The sequence below is a fragment of the Poecilia reticulata genome, unplaced genomic scaffold (genome assembly GCF_000633615.1).
Source record: "Poecilia reticulata strain Guanapo unplaced genomic scaffold, Guppy_female_1.0+MT scaffold_288, whole genome shotgun sequence".
Classification (NCBI taxonomy): domain Eukaryota; kingdom Metazoa; phylum Chordata; class Actinopteri; order Cyprinodontiformes; family Poeciliidae; genus Poecilia; species Poecilia reticulata.
In genome coordinates, this window is record NW_007615065.1 from 77582 (window position 1) to 89216 (window position 11635).

The window sequence follows — 11635 nt, forward strand, 5'->3', positions numbered from 1 at the left end:
AGCTAGAGGCCGCTGATAATATTGGAAATAGCACCCCCTGTACTTCCGGAGTGTAATGGTCCATTTCCAAATAAGGTATGAGACTGGTAGTGGTCCTGACCGCACAGGGATTTACATCTATGGCAGACGCACAAAGCCATTAATACCAACAAACCTGATAACTTTATCTGCTTTTATTGGTTTTATTTTTTCTGTTTCAGATTAACAAGAGATATTTGTGAAATATAATTAACAATTCCCTTGAAGCAKCTGACACTTTCRTTTGCATGAAATTCTTCCTAATAGAAGAAAAACATCAAATGACTTCAGGTTTGGATTAGAAGCAGCTCATTTGGACAAATAATAATGTAGCAAACAAAATGAAGTAGATTATTTTTTGGACATCTGACCAGAGGGTGAAGATGAAATAATAAATGTATGTTTWTGCTCATCTGAGATTTTTGTGTCTTTATTTTGTTTACCAGTCAAGCAGTSCAGTGCAGCCGGTTGGACGTATTTTGTGATAGTAAAGTTGTTTTAATTTTGTARTCCTTCGTAAATAAAACAGAAACAGCAAATGTCGCTGCAAGATTTTGGTGGTGAAGAAAAACAAAACACACTCTTACTAGCTACTAATACATTTATTAAGCTTCCCATTCTGCTTACAACCAGCTGCTAGTCATTTGTTTACRTCAAGTTGTTTTAAATAATAACTACAATGTTCAAAACATTACAGTGGAAAACACAAAGATGATCAGATCATCTCCAGTTTCCTGATTTAAAACGGAGTTAAAAAATATATGAAATTCACCAACTCAGCAAACTATCAATCATAAAACCAATCWATCATCTGATCAATAAGGATTAATTTRTTCTTCATGCTGAGATCATCAGAGCTGMTGTTTGATCACTGAGATCTTCATCGGTTGGATCTTRACTTTATACAAAGTGTCAAARTATGGAAACATCTTCTGAGTGAAGGTGTGTGTGAAGGTGTGTATGTGTGTGTTAGTATMYAGATCAGAGAAGGACAGTTTTCCTCTGTCCCAGTCCAGATTCACTCTGATCCTCTGGAGATTCTTCTGGACTGAGAGACCAGTGGGAAGAGCTGATGGAGAATCTGCTGAGTATTTACCTTCATGGAACACTATAAACCACAATCCAGACTCTATGTCTCCCTTCCTCTCTACAGATTCTTCTATCACACCAAGTAACCAGTATTCACTGTCTCCAACATCAACATCCCAGCTGTGGTTTCCTGCATTAAAACCCTCAGAACTCAGGACAGAACCACAGTAATAATTATCAAATCTCTCTAGATTATCAGGAAGCTGCTGATCCTCTCCTGCCCTCATGCTGGTCAGATCTTCAGAAAGGTGAATTAATGGACCAGCTGTGTTTGGGTCCAGAACCAGAGGAGTGTAGGTCACCATGGTCTCCATGTTGCTCCAGATGTTGAAGGCCAGGTTGCCCAGATGTTTGGCCTGGTCTATCAGAGCTCCTGAGGGCAGCTGTGGATCCTCCAGCAGGGGGCAGCGCTGGACTCTTTCCACTGCAGCCTTGTAGTTGTGCAGGAATGAGACGTCTGCAGCTCTCAGCTCCTCCTCTGTGGCTCTGACTGTGTCTGAAAGAGCTGCTATCTCTCTGCTCAGAGCCTCCATCTTCTCCTTCATCATCCCTCTCTTCTGCTCCKCTTCCTCCCTCAGTGCAGCCAGCCTGACCTCCTCTTCCTCTGCTAGAAACTGATGAAGCTGCTTAAACTGATCCCTAATCTGCCTCTCTGTGTGTCGGGCCTGGACCTCCAGGTGTTCTGCTGTCTGATCAAACTCCTCCTGAACTTTCTTCCTGAGCTCCAGCTTCTCCTTTAGAGGCTCCAGAGTTTCCTGAAGGTTCYTCTTGTGTTGCTGARCAGCTTCATCGATGGGTCTGAATCTGTGGTTGGTGTGTTTTTCTGAATCTCTGCAGACGACACACACTGGCTGCTGATGGTCCAGACAGAAGAGTTTGAGTTTCTCAGAGTGCAGAGAGCAGAGACCCTCTGAAGCTGTTTGGTTTCTCTGCTGTAACAAAGACTCACACAGATTCTTCAGAGCCAGATTACAGGGAGGATCATCCTTAGATCTCTTCTTACAAACAGGACACTCTCTTACTGGTTTCTCTCTCCACCAGTTCTTCACACATTCCTYACAGAAGCTGTGGCTACATGACAAAAGAACCGGATCCTTAAAGACGTCCTGACAGATCGGACAGCAGAGATCCTCCTCTAAGCTGGAAGCCATATTGTCTGAGTGAGGTTGAAAACAGACAGAATGTTAAAACCAGGAAGTCACTTTCCCTCCTGCAGAAACTTGATTCTCTTACTTTCACTTTGATTTCCTTGTTTTTCCTCCTGCAGTAGTCTGTATTCCAGTGTCTGGTTCCTCAGTTTTCGCTCTCTTCCCCTTGTTTGGTTTCAGTCTTCCACGAGTCTGTGACAAAGGTGATCCTGGGTGTGTTTCCTCGAATAGTTTTTTTTTTCTCTCCTACCTATTTCCTTTTTTTCCAAGGGTCCCGTTTCAATTCCATTCCGGATCCAAAGATGTGGTGCCCTCTGGCGGATTTTCTGTAAATCTGCAGTTTTAGAAAAACACTACAGTACTGGAGAAGATTAAGCTTGATGTGAAGGAAAAGTTTTTCTTCTAGTAAGAAATTGTGTTCAGATTAAGAAATAATTTACTAACATTTTTTTAATGTGACTGAAAATACTGTAAATGTAAACCAAAACAATAAAAACTAATTCGCCAACCCAGCAAGCTATGCAGTCATTCGTAAAACCAATYAACCTGCCCACCAACAAAAATGGTGAGAATAAAAATTCATTAAGAATTCATCTGTAATCATTTATTAATAATTTTCAATAAAATGCAAAACATTTATTGTTTCTCTGGATCATAACTAAGCCAATAGTTATGATTAAGYCAATAAATAAATAAGAATATTCCAGCATATAATCAGCAAAACAATAAGCAATCATGCACAGAAAGGTGGTTCACAATAAYCTTTGTTTAGGTTATTGTGAACTGCCTTACCCACAGGTGATTTTTGCCGTTCTGATATAAATGTACCTTTTGACACAAAGAAAGCCCTGCTGATGTGATATTTTATTGTTTATACWTGGTTGGTTACAAGTATAAACACATCATTAACACGTTGAATCTGATTGTTTTAGGTTTTTATACATTCCAGTCGTGCACCATATTGCCAAAAGTATTCACTCACTTGCTTTGACTCACATATGATCTTAACTGACATCACATTCCTAATCCATAAGGTTCAATATGACATTGGCTGAAACTTTCCAAGGCCTGGCTCTCAGTTTCCACTCTAATCCTAAAGGTGTTCTGTTGTGTTAACGCCAGGACTCTGTGCAGGCCAGTCAAGTTCACCCAAATCAGACTCTGAAACCCACAACTCTGTGGACCTTGCATTGGGCTCTGGTGCATAGTCATATTGGAAGAGGAAGGGCCAGCCAGAAATTGTCTAAAATGTTTTGGTATGCTGAAGCATCCAGAGTTCCTTTCACTGGATGTAAGGGGCCAAACCCTTCTCTTGAAAAACAACCCCACACCATAACCCCAACCTGCATAATCCAAACCTTACACCTGGCAAAATGTAGTCAGACAAGTATTCTTCTGGCAACCGCCAAACCCAGTTTTGCTCATCAGATTGCCAGATGAATGATTCATCCCTCCAGAAAATGTGCCTCCACTACTCTAGAGTCCTGTGGCACCATGCTTTACAAAACTGCCTCTGACACTTTGCATTTCACATGGTGATGTATGTCTTGGATGCAGCTGCTTCACCATGGAAACCCATTTCATGAATCTTTGCATACTGTTCTTGATCTAATCTGAAGATTTCATGAAGTTTGGAGGTCTTTAGCGATTAACTGATGAAAGTTGCCAATYTYTTTGCATATCTTTCTGAACAAAACCATCMTTCCTGAACACCGCTCAGTTGRCTCCTCAATWCTACTGATCACCCCAAAACTTTGCATGTAGGRCAGTTCTTGCTGGACTTGTCTGGCAATGGAAGTGGAATGCTTCTGGATGTKTTTAATAACGATAGTTGAGAACCTAGTTTCTGTCTGACGGCTTATGGCTGTCTCACCTCTCCCAGTTTTAGCCATTATGTCATCTAAAGAAAGTACAAGCTTCAGCTTCTGAATAGCTAGTCCACCCAGAATTAGTGTGCAGGTATTTCATTGTGTACACGTTTTCCTGATTTTCCTTTGTACAATAACATCTCCGCCACTCCACAGTTCCCAGCGTATTTCTACCTGGTCCCAGCAGCTGTCTGGTGGGTTTGTCCAGAACAGGGGGGTTGCTKTCTGTGTTTATTCTGAATGAGATCTTTAATCTTAATCTTTATCAACAGCATGCACAAACTTGAGCATTCTACACACTCTGAGTGTCCCTTTTCCCCAGATATTAGACATTTTCCCCATTAGCTGAGCAATCATGTTTTAGGTGGGATGGAGAGCTGCCACTCTTATAAAACTGAGAACTCCTTTTTTATTATTTAAATTGTTTGTAATGTKGAGTAAAAGCATTAATTTGATTGATTTTACTCATTCTCATTAACCTGGACTCATTTAAGGCTTAAACTAAGTTATTATCCTCCTGACTACCAGTAGTTCATTTTTGTCCTCTGTAGAGGACATTTCTAAACTTGAATATCTCCCACACCCTGCATTCTACTGAATTAATTCCTTTTGGTATCTACAGGGGATATTTAGGGCTTTTCAATGATACCACATGTGAAGGGGTGGGACCTTTTTCTAATTCATAAAAATGACGTTCATTAGTAATACATTTTATGGGAAGAGACAAAGTAAATGCATAAAACGTTTTATTGTGCAAATTTTGGTTTAAAATTTTGTTGGAATATTCTAATTTATTCTTTTAGCAACATATTAAAACATTCTATAAATTATTTTGACTGTATTTTATTGTAGTATTTAAAAGTTGAAAAATTGTCCTCTGTAGTGGACACATCATATTTGAAAAATAAAAACTTTTTTTCCAATTTTTTTTNTCTGTGTTTATTCTGAATGAGATCTTTAATCTTAATCTTTATCAACAGCATGCACAAACTTGAGCATTCTACACACTCTGAGTGTCCCTTTTCCCCAGATATTAGACATTTTCCCCATTAGCTGAGCAATCATGTTTTAGGTGGGATGGAGAGCTGCCACTCTTATAAAACTGAGAACTCCTTTTTTATTATTTAAATTGTTTGTAATGTKGAGTAAAAGCATTAATTTGATTGATTTTACTCATTCTCATTAACCTGGACTCATTTAAGGCTTAAACTAAGTTATTATCCTCCTGACTACCAGTAGTTCATTTTTGTCCTCTGTAGAGGACATTTCTAAACTTGAATATCTCCCACACCCTGCATTCTACTGAATTAATTCCTTTTGGTATCTACAGGGGATATTTAGGGCTTTTCAATGATACCACATGTGAAGGGGTGGGACCTTTTTCTAATTCATAAAAATGACGTTCATTAGTAATACATTTTATGGGAAGAGACAAAGTAAATGCATAAAACGTTTTATTGTGCAAATTTTGGTTTAAAATTTTGTTGGAATATTCTAATTTATTCTTTTAGCAACATATTAAAACATTCTATAAATTATTTTGACTGTATTTTATTGTAGTATTTAAAAGTTGAAAAATTGTCCTCTGTAGTGGACACATCATATTTGAAAAATAAAAACTTTTTTTCCAATTTTTTTTTCAGTATTCTAATTACCTTACAAAGACTGTGGAATTAAAAATATGGTGATTGGTCAGTATGTTTTTTATGGTAGTCAGGAAGTTAACAAGCAAACCTTTAACATTCTTGCAGTTTATTGTAGCATATACATTAGAATTTCATTATTATAACGTGACATTATATTTTTGTTCAGTATGTATAGATATTTTATAATCAATTATTGGTATGGGTCHGTCTCACTGGTTGTTCTGCTTTCACAGCAGAATAAATACTTAAATGAAGGAAGTATGAGGCTCATCTTTTCCAGAACATTAACTACGACGTAATTTATCATGTAAAACTTTACTATTTGTCAAGTTATGCTAAAATTTAGAGCTGCAGATGAGAAATTCAGAGCCGTTTGGGAGCTGAAAGCTCTCTGGAAAAGTCAGAATGTCCATCAGTAAAGCTGATGTCATTCAGGTTCAATATATGAAGGCCAGAAACCGACCAGAACCAGAACCTGAACAGAATAACAAGCAACAACAACCTGAATAAACCTGTTAAAAGTTGTTACCAGACTGGACCAAAACTCTCCCAGTAGGACAATTTGAAGTGAGACCAGAACACAACAGAACCTCCATTTACTTTGGTCCCAGACAGAACTAAGTCAGAACTTCAGTTTATCAACCAAACAGCAGCAGAACCACACAGCAACTGGTCTGAGACCGACCCTGTAGAACCTGCTGGACCTCCAGAACCTCTGCTGTGGTTGAGCTGAGCARCTTCCAGACAGAAAGACATGCAGAGACTGGAGTGAGGATGATGAGAGCAGAGAGAGGAAGGTGATCTTACTGTGCAGGAGGATCCCACAAACCACCACCATCATCATCTTCATCTTCCTCTCAGAGAGCAACCAGAACAAACTGGGAAAGCATTTCATGTGGACTGGAAACTGTATGTGAAGCTCTGCTTGTTGGCTCTGCAGATGCTGCTGAACCGGTTCTGCTGGGTCCAGATCAGCTCTTTGGAAAGGTGAGGCCCTTCAGTCCCTCATAGTTTCACACCTGCTGAATCGGGTTCCTGTTCCTATAAATCACTGCCTCCACCTGTGGATCAGAATCAGACGACCTGTTGGCTTCTTTCCTTCTCTCTGTCAGTCAGATCGTCTCTGATCTCTGCATGCGAAGCGAGACGATACGACGTCTTTTTCTCACTGACAGAGCTGCTCTACCAGAGACGTTAATAGAGAGGAACCAGCAGGCCTCCTGAGATACAGATAATAAAATAAACTCAAAAAGGGCACTAGGGGCATCAAGGATAAAGGGTCAGGGGCTTCTGAGTTTTTCATCTCAGAACGGCTGAGATGAATCTGCTAGAACCAGTTAGAGCAGAATCAGGTCTGAACTCCTCCCAGTAACTCCTCCTCCATTGCAGGTAAAGCTGGTTTATTGCCAGAAGCAGCTCTCCGGAGTCTCATTCGGTCTGAAGGCGACTGGAGAGTTTCTTCTTCTGATTCTACAGCAAACTGTAAGTTTGCTTTGTTTCCTACTTGAACTTTGTCTTCAGGAACTTTCCTGCTTGTTTCTCTCTGATCTTTGGAGAAAATGTTCACTTCTGATTTCAGCTCAAAGTTTTAATCTCTGCTGGTTGAATGTTAATCTACAGGATTGTAGAACCTCAAGGACTTTGGCACAATGTAGAATTATAAAACAGGGTTTATTCTGGTGCTGACAACCCGTGAGAACTGCTCACATTAGAGAACGACAACAAAATTCTACATCAGGACAAATTCATGTACTTTATATCTAACGGTTAACACAGAAAATAAGCATAAACTAAACAGACCTGGTGAGCTGATATCCAGGAGGGGCTAAATAATCCTTATTGGTTGTTTTCTCTTTTATAGTTTCTCTTGCATATTTCTTATATTTATCTTCAGTTTTCACTTTTCTTTCTGTGGAGTTAACCATCAGTTGCATTTTGCAGACAGTATGTATCGTATAGTTTGTAATGAACTTAAGTATGAACAAATGTGTCTTATAACAACTCATATTGAACTCAAATATAATCAAATTTAGCTGATATAATTTACAAATGGGTAGTACAGAAGATGTAATGTATAAAACTGTTACAAGGACTATTGATGTCTAAATCTGAATTAACACATTATTAGACTCTAACATCATGTTTGCAGTTTGTTTTCTGTTAACTTTGTTGTGAACCTGAAACATTTCTATTTGTAGAAACTAAATCACCACCATCTGTGTTTCTGCAGCTCCTTCTGTCTTTCCAGTTAAACTGGAATCTCTTCATTCCTTCATCCTTTAGTTTCTGTTTGTTCTCAAACATTTCCTCTGTTATGGGGGAAATTTTCTGCCATAATCCAAGAGCACACATTTTCAGTCTGAAAACAGGATGTCATGTCCTTTCATCTCAAAAATTTTAAGATTTTTGCTTACATTTTTATTTTGAAAGCCGGACTTCATTTCTTTCTTTTCAAAATATGTAAAGCTTGTTCTAAAAATTTCTCCTCACGCTCACACTTAGTCTCTGTTCGCTGTTGGAAACGCCTTTATTCACTTTCACCTGGCAACCTCTCAGCCAATAGAATGGAAGTCTTTTACTGGGTGCGTTTGTTTCCTTCTAGCGGTTGTGCCTGCGTAGCTACTATTGATGGTAGCAACCCGTGCCACCCATTGGATAGGGAGTTGGTAGGGTGAACAAAATGCTGCCTAAGATCAGTAGCTGTTAGCGATCAGTAGCACAGCTGGCGGATGTTTAGTGAACTACAGAGCAGAAAGCTGACGTCGTTGTTTCTCCCTACAGCCAGTGGGTGGAGCAGGTTGCTCTAATCGATAGCAGCACCAAAAGCAAACCCGCTAGAAGGAAACAAACGCAGTACAACTCTTTCATACTGTTTGCTGAGAGGTTGCTGGCCACAGAGCCAAAAGGTGTAAGGGAGTAAAGAGTCTGAGCAGAGACTAAAGCCCGTTTTGCACTTTAGGGTCTCGGTCCGTTCGACAGGAAAAAGTTGCATATTTATTAGTTTAATGTGGTGACATAATGTAGATCGTTGGTTCAGTTTGTTTAAAAATATTTTAACCGAATAAAAATTAAATACACCTGAATATTCTGTCATTATTATCATTATAAAACTTAGAGGTAAGAATAGATTATGACAGCAATTTTTTGACACCACAAGTTAAAATGACAGACGTTCCCCCTCCAGGGCGTAGATCCCATCTCACTATTGGGGGAACCAGAAACAGGAACATTTCTTAAGAATAATTTAGAGGTTAGCAAAGTTAAATTTAAATATGACATAAAATGTGGTTTAAATTTTTTGTGATCAAGCTGCAGGACCAAAAAGGGCTAGTAAAGTAGCAATGCTTATCAAATGTGTTTTTCTCAAACTGTTGAGACCCAAAAAAGTCAAATTAAGATTTAAATGCTGTTTAGATATGAGTTTGGTTCAGAGTCAAAGATCTCATCTTTGCTACACCTTTACAAAAATTTAAGATAATAAATACAATGTTTTAATGAGTAAAATTCATCATAATAAATATTGATTTATTGCAGTGGTTCTCAATACAAGTCATGTGTAATTTCAGTTATGACTTAAGTTGCTTTAACTCTTTTTTGTTGTTTTTATTTTTCCATGCCCTGGATGGATGAGAACCTATAAATATGTAGAAATTGAATATTTGGGACATATCATAACTTAAGCTTAAGGCTCAGCAACAGATTTTTCTAGAAAAACATCCAGCTAACTCCAAACAAGCCTGTTCTAGCTAGTCTGATCGGAACCGCAGGTCTTGGTGTTCCAGGGAGCGGGGTGGTACCAGAATGGAAGTGCTAATGCAAAAACATTCAGCCCTGCTTTGAAGTCGGTCCTGGTCTGGCTGAGCAGAGCAAACGGGACTTAAGTGGGAGCCAATAAGAGGTTCTGAGAACAAGTATTGCAAGTTTGAGAAGAAAGACATGAAATCCTGTCGTTCATCTCTTTCTTAAAAATGTATGCTCTAGGATTATGGCAGAAAAATTCCTCCATAATCTGTTTCTAAATTTTACATTTGTTTAATTTGTATCTGTTTATCGTGATAATTAAATCAGAAACAATAACTTATTTTCTATTAAGCTCTTCCTCCGATAAAATTTCCAGTCAGTGAACCAGTGAATGTAAATGCTGCTCCATGTCTCCATCTAGTGTACAGATAGTAGAAGTGCAGCAGCTGATGGCAGCTTCCTCTGCCTCTCTGCTGTTTGACTGCATTCACCTGACACTTATATGAAGTAGAGAAGAAGAGCCAATCAGAGGAGGAGCAGCTGATCTTTTTCCAGCACTAATGATGTAAAGGATGATCAGAGTTGATGTGCAGATGAACGATGTGTGTTTCCTCTACAGGTGAAGCTAGAAAGTCTGTGTGAGCTGATGTGAATTCAGCAGCATGGATCAGTGTGAGGACAGAGAGGAGGGAGTCCCTCCCTCTAAAACCACTCTGTGTGGGGAAGATGAGAGCCAGAGCAAAGGTCAGAGGTGAGGTCACCATCTCTAASTGTCCACAGCCCTTTTCACACAGCGTTCACTATATCAGGCCAAAACAGATGTGGTGATGAAGCTGCTGCTGCTCCTCTTTGCTGCTTCAACCAGACTGAACAGATTCAGTTTTAATCATCATGTTTCTGTCAGGATCCATCAGAGACTCAAACCAGAACCAGAACAAGAACCCAGCTGTGTGTCCTATAAGAGTGGCAGGTCAAAGGATCAACCCAATAATTTTAACTCTCCTGGATCTCCACCATCAGAGAGGTCAGCTGTTTCTAACAGCTGTAAACTGAACCAGTAAGTTTCAGATGTTCCCAGTTATATTTACAGCGTTTTGATCCATTATCTAAACCAGCTGCTCTGTTCAAGTGAAAACACCTTCATATCTTCATCTCTGGGTGATGATGATGATGTTCTGCTGCTTCCTGTCTCCATGTCAGACTAACAGTGGGACACATTTCCACCACCCACTGGGAAATACCTGGTAAACCAGTCTGGTCCATTAGGACTTGGTTCCTGTGTGCATTGTGAGATCAGTTCAGCAGGAAGGAATGCTTTATGATGTGGTTGATGAGATCTGCTGGAACTCAACCAGACTGAGCTGATGTGGACCATYAGAGGTTCTGCTGGTTCTTAGTGGGATCAGCAGGAACATTAAATCTTTACAGCTACTTGGATCATCTGGTTCACTGCTCACATCCAGATATCACTTCATGGATCTTTACCTTCTGATTGTCTCTGTGTGGACATACATAATGTGAGCTCACTGGCTTCCTGGATCTACAGGATCCATTTTAAATCCTCTATAACATCAAGAAGAGGATCCCACATGGACACACCCAAATATCTCAGAGCTCCTCCATGTCCGCATCACCTCAGATCCAGTCATCAGAAGCTGATGGATGTCCCACACTGTCCTGAAGACCTGTGTGGACAGAGCCTTCCCTTCCACTGTCCCCAAGCTCTGGGACTGTGTCTCCATCAGCATCAGATCTGCTGACAGTGTGGACAGTTTTAAGTCCAAGTTCAGAACCAACTATTTAAAATGTCTTCTGGTGATTCTGGTGTTACTGGTCCTCATCCTTATAGTTCATCTTCATCTTTCTAAATTCTTTGCATTGTGTTCTTGTGATGCTTTCTTTTCTGCTTTTAATGTGACACTCTTAGTTATTTTATTAATAAATATTGCTGGATGAATATTTCCTCACTTCCTGATTGTTCCTGGATCCTCCACAGAGTGGACAAGCAGAGCTCAGAGGTTCCCTGTGGTCCGTCTGCCCAGCAGCATCAAACACAACTGGACTCCATATTTATGGTCTGTACATGAACAACAACAACTACTTTTCCATGGTTCTGTTCACAGTC

General features: G+C 39.6%; 2 protein-coding genes across 3 annotated transcripts in view; one reads left to right on the forward strand and one right to left on the reverse strand.

Moving 5' to 3' along the window:
• Nucleotides 1–605: 605 nt before the first annotated feature.
• Nucleotides 606–2482, reverse strand: LOC103460767 (nuclear factor 7, ovary-like). The gene is made up of 2 exons (XM_017303467.1): nucleotides 2341–2482; nucleotides 606–2263 (listed from the first exon to the last, which is right to left on the reverse strand). Exon 2 carries the CDS (start codon nucleotides 2256–2258, stop codon nucleotides 870–872), a length of 1389 nt encoding a protein of 462 aa, XP_017158956.1. The 5' UTR covers nucleotides 2259–2263; nucleotides 2341–2482; the 3' UTR covers nucleotides 606–869.
• Nucleotides 2483–6325: 3843 nt separating this feature from the next.
• The window catches only part of LOC108166001 (stonustoxin subunit alpha-like), a 17504-nt gene continuing 12194 nt past the window's right edge, over nucleotides 6326–11635 (forward strand). Inside the window, exons 1-4 of one of the 2 annotated variants that reach the window (XM_017303469.1) lie at nucleotides 6326–6336; nucleotides 7246–7251; nucleotides 10130–10261; nucleotides 10415–10534. In XM_017303469.1, the coding sequence (XP_017158958.1) occupies nucleotides 10173–10261; nucleotides 10415–10534 (209 nt within the window). In that variant the 5' untranslated portion in view covers nucleotides 6326–6336; nucleotides 7246–7251; nucleotides 10130–10172. Of the gene's footprint in view, nucleotides 6337–7182; nucleotides 7252–10129; nucleotides 10262–10414; nucleotides 10535–11635 lie in introns of those variants that run through there. The other variant, XM_017303468.1, reaches the window with a different exon arrangement.